Source organism: Primulina tabacum, chromosome 4, assembly GCF_025594145.1.
Source record: "Primulina tabacum isolate GXHZ01 chromosome 4, ASM2559414v2, whole genome shotgun sequence".
Lineage (NCBI taxonomy): Eukaryota > Viridiplantae > Streptophyta > Magnoliopsida > Lamiales > Gesneriaceae > Primulina > Primulina tabacum.
In genome coordinates this window covers 22273547-22287377 of record NC_134553.1, presented here as the reverse complement: position 1 = coordinate 22287377, position 13831 = coordinate 22273547, and the positions used below count along the sequence as shown (strand labels likewise).

At 38.3% G+C, this 13831-nt stretch overlaps 1 protein-coding gene across 4 annotated transcripts in view; it reads right to left on the bottom strand.

The window, feature by feature from the left end:
- Positions 1-1126: 1126 nt before the first annotated feature.
- The window catches only part of LOC142543190 (uncharacterized), a 78731-nt gene continuing 66026 nt past the window's right edge, over positions 1127-13831 (bottom strand). The window contains exons 4-8 of one of the 4 annotated variants that reach the window (XM_075650292.1): positions 2477-2543; positions 2249-2355; positions 1818-2102; positions 1607-1711; positions 1127-1514 (exon numbers count right to left, since the gene is read on the bottom strand). In XM_075650292.1, coding sequence (XP_075506407.1) covers positions 1464-1514; positions 1607-1711; positions 1818-2102; positions 2249-2251 — 444 coding nt within the window. In that variant the 5' untranslated portion in view covers positions 2252-2355; positions 2477-2543 and the 3' untranslated portion in view covers positions 1127-1463. The remainder of the gene's footprint in view (positions 1515-1606; positions 1712-1817; positions 2103-2248; positions 2356-2476; positions 2544-13831) is intronic. The other 3 variants (XM_075650291.1, XM_075650295.1, XM_075650294.1) reach the window with 3 other exon arrangements.

Here is a 13831-nt window from a genome sequence, read left to right as displayed (position 1 = left end):
CGATACTTGATAAGATAGTAAAAGATAATAATAATAATTATTATTATTATAATAACAAAAAAAAGTTCTTAACCATTATTTTCATTAACATTGGTCAATATTTAATTTTTGTGATTGATGTCACTTGCTATGCTATGCCCCAAAAAAATCTAACTTTTAGGCCTGTTTGGTCGGTGTCCCAAATCCCTCAATCATATCAAATATATAGCGCAAAAACATATATATGTGAACTAAACTATGTTCATAAAAGATGCGGAATATCATGAAGAGTAATAAATCAACTACAATTTAAGCTATAGCAGATAATTCATTATAATACAAGCAATTTTAATCTTAAATTTAAAATTTAAACATGCATGAAAACACGACATTTATGACATGGAGACCAAGAACGAGCGGTACTTGATTCGAAACCCAGTTGCCGGAATCATCTCCGGCCAGGGGCGGAGCCACCCCAAAGGCTGGGGTGGGCTCCAGCCCATGGTTAAAAAAAACGATTATGATATATTTTAAGTACGGATTAGGTTAAATTTTTGTAAAGCTCATTAGTAATCCAAATATTTATTGTTCCTTCAAGCCGTTGATTTTTGATTGTCGCTTCCAATTTCTTCCGATCAAGTTGCTTGGGTACTTGTACTTTTATTCGATCGAGAGCAGAAGGTCCACTACAACAAAAATGGCTTTCCCCAGCGTGCAAATTCACTTTTCGCGGCGCGCATTGCACGCCGCACAACTGCAAGCTGTTAAAACTTCAAGATTATCAACGGCGTGCGTATGCGCGCCGCGGATACTATTTTCAACAGCGTGCGTATGCACGCCGCAGATAATAGCATTCGCGGCGTGCCTTACACGCTGCGGATAATAGCATCCGCGGCGTGCCTATGCATGCCGTTGATAGTATTATCCACGGCGTGCATGCGCACGCCGATGATAGTATTATCCGCACGGCATGGATAGTATTATCCGCGGCGCACATACGCACGCCGTTGATAATAGTATCGATAGGACGCACGAAATCAAATTCGTTAAAAAAATCATTCGAATGGACACAAGCAATAAACCAAAAGTTTAATCAGCACAAAATTGATAAAATTCATTGTGTTTCGGTATATCAAAACAGAAAGTCTGAAAATCCAAAGCAAGATACGAAATCTGTAACAACTAGCTGGTACATATATAACAATGATTAAACTTTCAATACATGCAAATCAGTAGAATATGTATCAATCCCACAATACTATAAATTTAGATAACCATGTGACCGTGCTTCCTATGGCGTCCTCGAAAAATTGCATTTCAGCATTTGGTCGAATTAGGTCCACTTTCTCCACCAAAACCTTATCAACCCAAACATTTCAACAATATCTACCAAGAACAACGTGATGCACTTTTGTGTTTGGATCTGTGGATGCAATTCGACCTTCTGCAACAACTAATTCATCAGCACACCAATGAAGTAGCTTTCATTTAGTATTAGCACGAATATCTCCAGGACTCACATTCCTCAAATTTGACTGCAGATAAACAATGAAAAGTTATTGATTCAACCGTGTCTATTTTTGTAACAATTTTGCGCTTTAAAATTACATAATTTAAAGTTAATTACCTGAGAAACATGATCAAAATCACCATTTTTCTTGGCACCAATATCGATATCACCATTGCTACCAACTTCATTCCCGATACCACTACCAATACCACCACTAGAAACCTAATTTTACAATCAAATCGTGTCAAGCGATGTAATCATGATGATTCGGAAGCATTTAAGTGTGTATATATGCCAAACACATTTTTTAAATGTTGTTTTTACTAACATGTTCTTGCTTATTTTGTTTATTCATATTTTGTAAAAACATGGACCTCATTTCTTGCATTTCTAGTTGATTTTGTTGCATTTGTTGTTGAAGGCTTTGTACCATAGTTTGAACTTGTTGAACAGTTTTATTTTGTTTCACAGAAGCTCCAACTTTCGATGGTGTAACTCCGAAGCCCATTCCGCGCACTCTACCCCGAGATTCCTTGCCAAACACAAGGCTAATTGCATCATCAACAATGTTAGTTGTATTTTGAGAATCAGGTGGACATTCTTGTATTTCTTTCTGCAAAAAACAAAATTTTGAGAATGGAAACCAATAACCAAATATGTAATCTACTTTGGAACAAAAAATGCACATGTTAATTCCATTTTCCCAATTACACATTACCTTATACAAGAAAAATGATGCAAAGTTAATATAATTATTACCATTTTCTCTCCAACAGCTTGAGTACTAGGCTCTCCATTTTTTTTCTTGTGACCTTCGATCCAAACTTGCGATCTCGTAATTTTATATCAGTCGGGCTTCTCTTTTCCTTTAATATAGAAATATATACAAAATCGTTAGAACATAATTCAAAATATGTATATATCACTAATTACATAAATTATAAAAAATAAAAAAAATTACCATAATGTGAGTCAAACGAGCATAACCTCTCCGGCTCATTGTGTGAATGTGATCTTGTTTTTTCTTCATCGCTCTAAATCTTTTATTCTTTTCCTGAGATTAGTTAAAATCGCACAATCAAACTGTTCAAAAGATTAAAACTTAGTAGTCACTTGCCCAACCAAACCAACACACCAAAATGTAGCACAACCATCAACAAAACTTAATTTTGAAAACATGGAGAATAAAAAATCAAACAATAGATCTTTTAATATCACTTATACCAAATTATTTTTCCTTAAAAATTGAAGCAAAGAAGTCTTGAGATAATGTCATCCAACCTCGAACATAGATAAATATCAGCACTGGCAATAAACTAATAGGTGCATCTCAAGTAACCAACCGTCAGCAAAAAGAAAATCCAGTGGCATGTCAAATTAAAAGGTTTCTGACATAGATTTCTCATTTGTTACCAGTTTAGGGCAAACTTATTCATAAATTAATATTAAAAAAACCGAAAATTATCTTGGTCTAAATATTGGAAAATATTTGTGGTTAATACATAAAAGACATAATTCCCTCAAGACTACTTCCAATTACAAGATTAATTGGAAAATTATTATAAAAATATTTCCAGGCTGGAACACCATCCATTATGTGTCTAAATATACAAGCCCCACAGAGACCAACTCAGTTAAATAAATGAATTATCTTGCTTCGGATCCATCTCATCCATTTAATCACCCAGAATATTTCTAGCTAGAGATAAAGACCACCTCAGAACAGTGCATGAACTTTTCACCGAAAAATTTACTAAGGAATTCACTACGTAGCTTCACTTTTGCACTAAAGATTCATGCAACTATTATCTAAATCAAAAAGAAATTTGGACACCATCTCCATCTATCATTATTTTCAACGCTAGTACATGATTAGAAAAATTTATATATACATCATTATGTTTGCTGGATTATGCATAGAACTAAAGAAGTATATATGCTGGTTTCTTAAGTTCCAGGTTCAAAGTGATGAAGTTTTGTGCTGCCTTTTTCCCTAAAATCTCATGGTCGAGTAGAAACAATAGTTTCTAAACTACCAGCATAGGATTTGATTTCCTGAAAAATTAAATCTTTACTCCTACGAGAAGGTGAACCCAACTCTTAAGGTGAGACCAAATGGTATATGTTCAGGGCTCAGGAGAACTATCAGGAAGTAAAAGTACAATACATTAACACATGCCTCCAAATTCTCGAAGTTCATAACAAAACAATGCAGAAAATCATGGTACGGCAAATTCATTCATGTCATACCCCAATTGATTCACAATGTTGCGAATTTTCACTATCGCAAATGTACGGTGTCAAGTTTTAGTACTGGTTAGAGTACAGATATCGATCCCACGAGTAGTAGTTATTTAAAACTGTATATTAATTACCATAATTGACAAAGTTCCACTTTATTTAGAGAAATCAAATAGATGGCTTATAATCAATTCAGATAAAATAGCGAATTATGTAAATTTTATGCACACAGTCGAAATTCAATAAGTAAAGCAATCTAGAGATGTGATTACGTCTGGTTCTCCCCTATGCTAAATTAAAATTGACTAACATATAATTAAATCGCATCATGTTTACTAACCAAGGACTCGCAATTTCCTATTCCCTTTTTCAAGTGATAAATAGAACTGTATTACCTATTACTGATTTTAATATGTCTATTCAAAATCACGTAACACGTAATAAATGCAAACAAGGTTCTCTTATGGATTCAGTCAGAGTTATACGTCTTTTGCAACTTATAAACGTCTAACGATGTGATTTCTCCTGTCCTAATTTTAATCCCCTCTCTCGAGTGTTAGATCTTAATAATTTGATCAATCGAATTATGGCCAGTAATTCAAAAGCATTAACGACAAGAAATCACAAATAAACACGATGAATTGATTCATGAAAATTCAAAACATCAATAACATAGGTTCAACCAAGACTACATCAATCTCTAGGAAATAAAATTAGTTCATAGTCGAATTTAAATCAATACAAAACCTGTTTGTAATCATTAAAAACGTAAAAGTAAAGAACCGAATTAGAAACGTGTTGAAGGGAGATGAAAGTGCGTCTTCGTGTCTGGATTCAGCGTCTTCTATCTCCGTTCTTCGCGTTCCGTCTTTCCTTACTCTGACTTTTGCTCTTTTTCTCTAAGATATGTCGGCTGCTTCTCAAATTTCCGAATCCCTTTCAAAGCCCACGATGTAACCTATTTAATTCTTAGATTCGCGTCGCGCGCATATGCGCGCCCTAAACTCGCGCATATGCGTAGGTTCTTCTGTACGTGAGTTTCATCTCTCGCGCATATGCGCGCCCAAGTCCCGCGCATATGTGCGATACTCTCTGTTTTGCTTCTCTTCTTGCCTCTCTTGTGCGCATATGCACGCCCATGACTCGCGCATATGCGCGGGTCTTGCTGCTTCAATTCTGGGCAATGCTCACATTTTTCTTCTAAGCGTCATTTTTCGCTCCTTTTCACGTCCATGTCCGAGCCTTACCTAGACTTCTGCAATCACACTAAAAATAACAAAAAAAACGCATAATTCTGCCCAAGAAAACTAACAATCTAAATGCATTATAGGGATAATTTAAATGCACAAAATGCACTTATCAAATCCCCCCAAACTTAAACTTTTGCTAGTCCCGAGCAAAATAAAATAAATAAAACATTAACTAGACTAGACTCAACACATCCTAAAAAAAATAACTGAACGAACTAGAATTGTGGAATAAAAGGATAACCACTAGCCTCAGATATTACAGTCCCCATCATATTGAATCAAACACATGCCACATTACTCACAGTTCACGTGCGTGTGTGTTTTGCTATTCTCGTTTACCCACTTCATATGCCAAAATAAGTTCATAACTTTTTATCTCATAAAATTTTGGACTCCTCGACACATATGTAATTAGCAAAATCATTGAGGCACACATTTACCTTCACAAATCAACAGGACTTATAGGGTAACATTTGGCTAAACAAAATGGCAATCTGAAGACAATAATTAACCAAACAAAGTCAATATCATGAGATGCGCACATGTACACAATCAAATTCTATGTTTATCGACGGCATTTTTCATGTGTCCATAGGCTTAACTTTGACAAATCTTCTCCATTAGTATATTGGGTACATGTGACTTGGTTAATAGGTCTTTTAAGCTTATAACGTTAGACTATGGTTAATGGCTACAAATGAAGATAGGGAATCAAAAGTGAGAGAAACAAACCATTTATTTTTCAACACGCTTCTCATTCCCCTTGTTTCACATCCACTTGCTTTACCACAACATATTCACCATTTTGTCCTCTTTTTCACATCAATACGTCATACTCTTTTATTCTTTGTTCAATCTTTTCCTTCTCCCTTTCCTCAATATCATTTTTTTTATCAATGAAATTCATTTCTTTCTTTTCATCTTATTCCTCTTTTTTTTTCGATGATATTCTCATACACGCACAAGGGAGAAGAACTTTTGTAGTGATACACAAGTTCGTTTTCTCTCAATTTTCGGTAGGTATTGGTATATATTCTCAAAAGTTGGTAGTTAACGTAGGGATTTAGAATTGATACGAATGAGGGCTTTTGTGTGCCTTGGCACACTCCATCCGATTTTCATTAAGCTCAAACATGGGACACTAGGGTATAATATGATGTTATGGGTAGGCTTGAAAGGCTCAAACGTTTCAAAAATCGCCTAAATCATCCCTTAGTTACACAATACCCTTATCTCGCCTCGATGAGTGCCAAACCATGTTCTAGACTACTTTCAATTTACCAATCAACAAACACAGATAGATCACGTTTTCGGGTATTCAAACAGAACAAATCACACATCTCATTCTCATTTAGGCTCAAAGGGCTAACAATTGACAAATTATTCAAGGAAAAACAGGCCCAACAAAATTAAATGATTTCTTGAATCATTTTTGTGTTAGTGAACATGTAAATCAACAGCAAGTAATCAACATGCAGGTTTTGGAATCCATTCATACATTCCAATTCACAAATCACATGAACACTCTCTTGACATCGGATGTATCAACAATCATAGCTATGAGGCCCGGGGCCGAAGAGGGCGGGGGGTGATCGCCGGTGCCGTCAGTTGCACGGACAATGAGCGGCTCCTGGCAGGCTTCTAGGTGGAGGGAACATGAATGAACCGACCCACACGGGAATGACAGGGATTTCGAGACTGTTCAATGTAATGGACTGTACAGTTGAAGAGGGCTTAAAAGATTTGATTTGTACTACTCATATCACGAAGGTGCATCTTCTTTTCGGTAGCTCATCACATAAGAACTCCAAAGGTAAGCGTGCTTGACTTGGAGCAATTTTGGGATGGGTGATCTCCTGGGAAATTTACCAGGGTGCGTGTGAGTGAGGACATAAGCACGCTGGAAAGACTCTTCTTGATACAATGAGGACAGTCGTCGAATCTGGGGCGTTACAATAGCAATCGTGAATTAATGTGTAAACGGTAAAGTAAAGATAGCATGCATTAAGATTCGTAATCATGGAACAACATGTGTTTCGGATCAACTCTCATCATTATTTGGTTATTACCTTAATTCCACAATTCTAAAAAAAAACAATTTAACGACTAATTTTTTTTATTTTTTTTATTTTTTTATAAACATCAAAATTAAATCACCCCCCTAAACTTAAAGTATGCATTGTCCTCAATGTATAAACCGTAAAGAACGGAACAATCATACCTCCCACGATGAGCGTCAGTGCTCGCTGTCACCATCGTTGTCATCCTTGTCCATGTTCTGGGGTGGGGGCTGGTAAGGGGCTCCAGGGTACTGAGGTGGCCATGCAGGTGGCTGAGGAAACATTGGATCCTCTGGACCTATAGTTGGGAACCGCTGAGCAAGTACGGAAGTGAAGTCCATCATGTTTCCCATGAAATGGTCGGTGCGGTACTGAAGCGAATCCAGCACCTAGCGCTGCTCTACTAGTAACCTCCTCTGGTCCTCCATCTCTGTCTCAAGTCTACAAAATCGGTCTCCCCTGCGCTGTCTGGCTGCCTCAGGTGGTGGTGGCGGTGGAAGCTGTGGCTGTGGGAGCTCCTCTTCATCTGGATACTCGTGGGGAATATAAGAGGCAGCTCCAAAGAAGGCAACAATTGGGGCCTTCGGCTTAAGCACTTGCTCATCAGGCGACCATGACACGCCGGCCTATCTGCATAGCTCGGTAACAATATAAGGGCATGGAAGGGCGACCGTGGCTAACCCTGTGCCGGATCTCATAATCGATCCATATATTATTTTCCCCAAGTCTACAGATTTGCCCATTAAATTAGCAAAGACAAATGCAACTTTGTCTTTGGTTACATCATGGTAGTGCGAGGATGGGAGTACCCGGGCCAACACGAACGATGTCCACACACTTGCATTAGGGGCCCATATCTGAATTTCTTTAGAGAAATTGGACCACTCGAGCTCATTTTCCATGTAGCACCTGCCTGACATAGGGTCCGAATGACCTCTGAATAATTAACCCCCTCTTCTAGAAATTCACTGTACTCGTCTTGGTCGAGGCTTGGCATCTAATAGATCATGTTTATCGTTTGAAAGTCAAACGATACCAATTTACCTCTCACCAATACTTTCGACTCGTCATGGAGTATCCGCAGATTAGCATAGAACACCCGCACAACTGAGATCACAGCATCTAGAGAAGGGTGAGCAAATTCAACCCATTGCCTTCGTTCCAGTTCATTCACAATCACACCACGTGCTATCGATAAATTAAATCCCCTCTCTGGAATGATGGACCGAGTCATAGAGCTTTCATAAATATGCTGGGCTTCCTCATTCCAAAATCGGTGCGAATCAAAACTTGAAGAGGAGGAGGCACCCTTTTTTGATTTCCTTTTTTGTGCCATGTAAATCAAATATGCAAAGCTCAAACACAACAATAAATTCAACAAACGAGAATCACAAATCCCTGATAATCACACCAACATGCGTAGCAGATATAATCTCACACACTAACTAATCCGGTTAGCAATATAACTTGCAAACCAGTCACAAACTACTTTAGAACAACGAGAAGTAACCAAATCACAATAATAAAAGCTTCTCAACTAGATCGAACACAATTGATGTGAATCTTTGTACGAGGAATACCAACTACCCATGTATTCATTTAACTCATCACATGAATTTAATTCTAATGCATACAAGTCATTGCCATGACAAAGTGTCAATTGGACAATCTTTGAACACTCAAAATCAATAACATTTGAATCTAATTCATGCAATATATCTCCATTCTCAATTCTATGACACTTAGGCAACAAGATTAAATCACATTAATGTCTTCTAAACATCATATTTTCAACTTGTTCCCATAATTCTTGAAAACAAAACAACAATAAATTAAGGTAAGGAAGAAAATCATACCTCCCATATGTTGCGTTGACAGCTAACCTTACCTCATTGTTATGGCTCTTGAATCCATATGGTTCATCCCATTGCATCCTCACACCATCAACACTTGCTAGCCTCCCCATCATGACATCACCATAATCCTGCAAAGAAGAAGTAACAATGCTCGGGATTGAACCGGCTATATCATCATGATGAGAATAAACCACTTTGTACAAAGGTACATGAAAGGGTTTATGCAAGAATAAACATCTCTCCATCTCACTTATTTGGGCCATAAAATTCTTTTTATTTTTCTTTTCTTTGGCCTCTTTTTCTTGTTCTTTTTCTTTTATCTCATTCTTTTCTTCTCTTTTTATTTCTATGGTCATCTCACTCTTTTGTTCACTCTTTTTTCGACCATATCTTTTTCTTTTTCTAAGGCCATCTCACATTTTTGAACACTCTTTCTTTCGGCCTCATCTCTCTTTCTTTTTTTCAAATGATCCTCCAACACTTGCTTTGGGGACAATGGAGAAATAAAATTGGTTTCCTGTTTAGGACAAAAGAGTACCTATTCTTGAAACCATCATAAGTCACCTTCCTATCGTATTGCCAAGGCATACCCAACAGTATATGACAAGCATGCATTGGTACCACATCACACAATATTTCATCAATATACTCACCAATCGAAAGGGACACCAAAACTTGCTTGCTTACTTTCACTTCTGCACATTCATTCAACCATTGAAGTCTATATGGTTGAGGATGTTTTAAAGTGGGCAACTTCAGCTTCTCCACCATCTCACAACTTGCTACATTGGTACAACTCCCTTCATCTATAATGACAGTGCAACCTTTTCGTTACAGCATCTAGTGAACAACTATCCTGACTGGGTCATTATAGCCGCCGTTGCCTCAGACTCATACTCACCATTGTCATTCAAAATCATCACCCTCTTATTAGGACATTCGCTAGTAATATGACCCAACCCTTGACACCTAAAACACTTAGTGTCTCTAGAACGATTAAGAGGAGTTTCAGGTTTACCTTGCACTCCTTGTTTAGGTGCCTCATGCGTAAATTCGGCTTTGGGTTTGGCCACCACTGTGCCTTCTTCACGTGCAACACTGTTTGATCGCCAAGAAGATGATGAACCCACATTTTGATTGGTGTGGCCAACTCCACGCCTTTTGAGTTGTTGCTCCATCTTTATGGCCATTTGCACCATCTCGTCTAGATCCAAGTAGTGCCGAAACTCCACTTGATCTTGAATTTCTCTGTTCAAACCACAAAGAAAACGAGCCATTGTCGCCTCATTATCCTCCTCGATATTTGCTCTAATCATGACTACTTCCATCTCCTTATAGTAGTCCTCAACACTCTTCAACCCTTGCCTCTAAGTTTGTAACCTCTTGAACATCTCCCTATAATAGTGATTAGGCACAAACCTCTTCCTCATGACCCTCTTCATCTCATCCCAAGACTCAATGGGTCTCTCATTATACCTTCTCCTAGTGGTCACTAATTGATCCCACCAAATGAGAGCATAGTATAGGAATTCAACCACCGCCAACCTAACCTTTTTTTGTTCAGAATAGTGGTGGCACTCAAATACGAACTCTACCCTCTTTTCCCGCTCTAAGTACGCCTCTGGGTCGGATTTCCCATGGAATGAAGGAATTTTCATCTTAATGCTACCCATGTTTCCATCTTCCCTATTCCCATCATATCTACCCCGTACGGCTTCTCTTTTTCCTCTCCCGAATCCTATACCTCTTTCATTCCTACCCCAATTCTCATTTTGACTCTCCTCGTCTCCTCCCAAATCATACTCTTCCTCTTCTTCTCCTCTACCCAAGTCTTTATGCTTAGATTTACTCCCACTAGTACTAACCTCAATTTTATCCAAGCTTTCATGTAACGACTCCATTTGGATCGTCATCATCCTACTAAAATGCCCAAACAACGCATCCATTTGAACCTTAGACAACCCCGGGTTCGAACTATCTCCTACCTCCCTCTCCATTTAATTTCAAATTTGTACCTACAAGAAAACTTTAGTAGAAACAAAATAATCCTCACCAAAATGATCACGATCACTCCAAAAAAATTCACTCGTCTTTTCTCTCAATTTTTTTTTCTTCTTCTTTTTTTTTTTTGCTCACAACAAATACTCACCGTTCACTCCAAGAAATTCACTCGCACTCAAGTAATGTCACTCGAATTCGAGAGTTCTCTCAAGGTGCTCAAGCTTTGTAGTTGTGTATCAAACAATCAAGTTTCAACTTGTGAACAATTGTGATCGACCCACTTAGACTGCGTAGACAAGCAATTTGAAGATAAATAATAATTTTTTTTTTTTGACTGTGAGAGGCAATTGATTATGACTCTCTAAAGGAAGTAGAACAAGATATCAAAATGAATTAATGGTGAATTTTCGGAATTTTTGTACTCTTTTTTTTTTTTTTTTGGCTGAGTACTTGCTCGAAAATCACCAAAGAAAAATAAAAAAATCAACTTTTCTTCGAGAATCACAGATTCACGAAGAGACGAAGAACGATAAACGAAAACAGATCTGGAAACTACGAAGAAATAACAGATCTGAAAATTGAATAACAAGATACTTACTTGAATTCAATGAACCTAAGCTCTGATACCAAATGATGTGAATCTTTGTACGACGAATAGCAAACACGATTAAAATCAAATTGCGCCCTCAATTCAATAACGAACAAAGAATTGTTGTTGTCCCGATCTTTTGAATCAAGTGTGTGTGTTGTGATTTTCACCTCTAAACTATGAAAAGTCTAGCAACAAATAATCACGAGATAAACAACCGAGATTATAACGAACCTTCGAAAAACAAGTCGACGACAATCCGCACAAGCACGATCGACAAACGCCACAAATTTAAAAACTTTGATAAATTTGATTTTTGTTTGACAAAGCAAAAGCTTTAATTGTTTGAGAGAAAACTCAAGAACAATGATAAAATATCAATAATAATCTGAATTGTGTGTAAAATTTCATCCAAAACATATTTATATGTCAAAAAGATATCAAAAATCTAGTCTCCAAAATAATTAAAACTCTAGAAAGGCAAAAATATTCTCGCGCAGCCTCCTAAGACACGGACCCCGTGTAGACATCATGTACGGGTCCGTGTACTCTCGGGAAATCACCTTCAGCTGGAAACAGGGGGCACGGACCCCGTGTCCTCCTCCGTGTAAGGGTCCAGTGTACACTCGGTCTTCGCAAATGTCATAGGACACGGACCCCGTGTACTGGTCCGTGCTCGGGTCCGTGTAGACTCTGGAATTCTTCATCCTCGGCTGTAAAGGACACGGACCCCGTGTGCAGGTCCATGTACACGTCCGTTTAGTCTCGGCCGTCTCCAACAATGCTTGAATGATATTCCTTTGGCCTCCCGACGTACTCCCATGCATCCCGACCCCTTCGGCACTTTGCTCCTTGCACGTAAGCCCTCCTCGCCTGCTCATAAACCCATTAACGGCTACCATGATCGCATCAACAATATTCCAAGTACCCCGAAGATTTGACAAAATCCGAAAAAAAATCCTTGCTTGCACGGGAAATTTACCAGAAGTCGGAGTGTGGTCGGAAATTGTGGCGGTGATTGGAGGCGGCGGTCGGCTTTCAGAGGGGGAGGTACGGAGGCGGTCGGTGTTTCGACGGAGGTAGGCGGCTGTGTTTATTTCAGAGAAAGGAGGCATGGCTGTGTGTTGTCTGAGAAGAATTGTTCGCGATGCCCTTTTTTTTTCTTAAATTAGGTCGCACGCATATGCGCGCCCTAAGGCGGCGCATATCCACTGAGGCTACTGTCAACTTTGTCATCATATCGCGCATATGCGCGCCCATGAGTGGCGCATATGCGCGAAGGCCTCTGCCTGTGTCACGCATGTGCGCCAAAATAAATCGAGCATATACGCGTAGGTCTCTGCCTTCCGAGTTGGGCACCTTGTATTCTCGCGCATATGCGCGCCCTGAATGGCGCATATGTGCCAAACCTTCTGCCTGGGTCGCGCATGTGCGCGAAAATAAATCGGGCATATGCACGATGCACATTGTCCATACACTTTTTCGATTTGTTTTTTAATACCCTCAAAATTAAAACAATTCAAATTAATACTTGAATAGAGAAAATTAAAATTAATAAAATACGGAATTGTAATAAAATATTAAAAACAAATGAATGCAAAAAATAAATAAATGTGGGATGCTTCCCACATAGCGCTTGGTTTATTGTCATCAGCCCGACTGTCACTAATCATGTTCATGGTGGGTCGTATGTTTATTGGATGCCCTTATTGCCAGCAGTTGATCTTCAACTTCCATGGTCATATTTCCTTATTTCACGTCAATGATGACTCTAACAGCAGCCAATAATGGTCGTCCTAGAATGACGTGAACGTCCTGACTATTCTCATATCGAGTACCAGGAATTCTGCTAGAACTTTCAATTTTTCAATCTTAAGTTCAACATCTTCCACAATTCCCAATGGCACCTTCACCGATTTATCTGCCAGCTGCAAGCTTAATTCTGTGGGTTTTATCCTGGTTAGTACAAGTTTCTCATAAAAAGACTTGGCATTATATTCACGCTTGCTCTTGAATCACATATAGTTTTTTTCACTAATTGACCCCCTATTTCACATGGTACAATAAATTCCCCGGGGTCTTGCAACTTCTGAGGAAGATTTCCTTGCCTTCCCTTATCATCTCCTCCAGTAAACGCCACCTCTTCCTGCTCTGCAGACTGAATGTTAGAGTGTAGGTGTAGAACCCGTTAAATCAGATTACGTATTAGCCATGCATAATTACTATTATTTAAAAAAAATTAAAATGATTTCTTTTATATTTAAAGCATTTTAAAAGTTGTTTAGTCATGATCATTTATTTTAATCGCAGAAGTTTTGTTTTTGTCTTTTCATTTAAATAAGCGA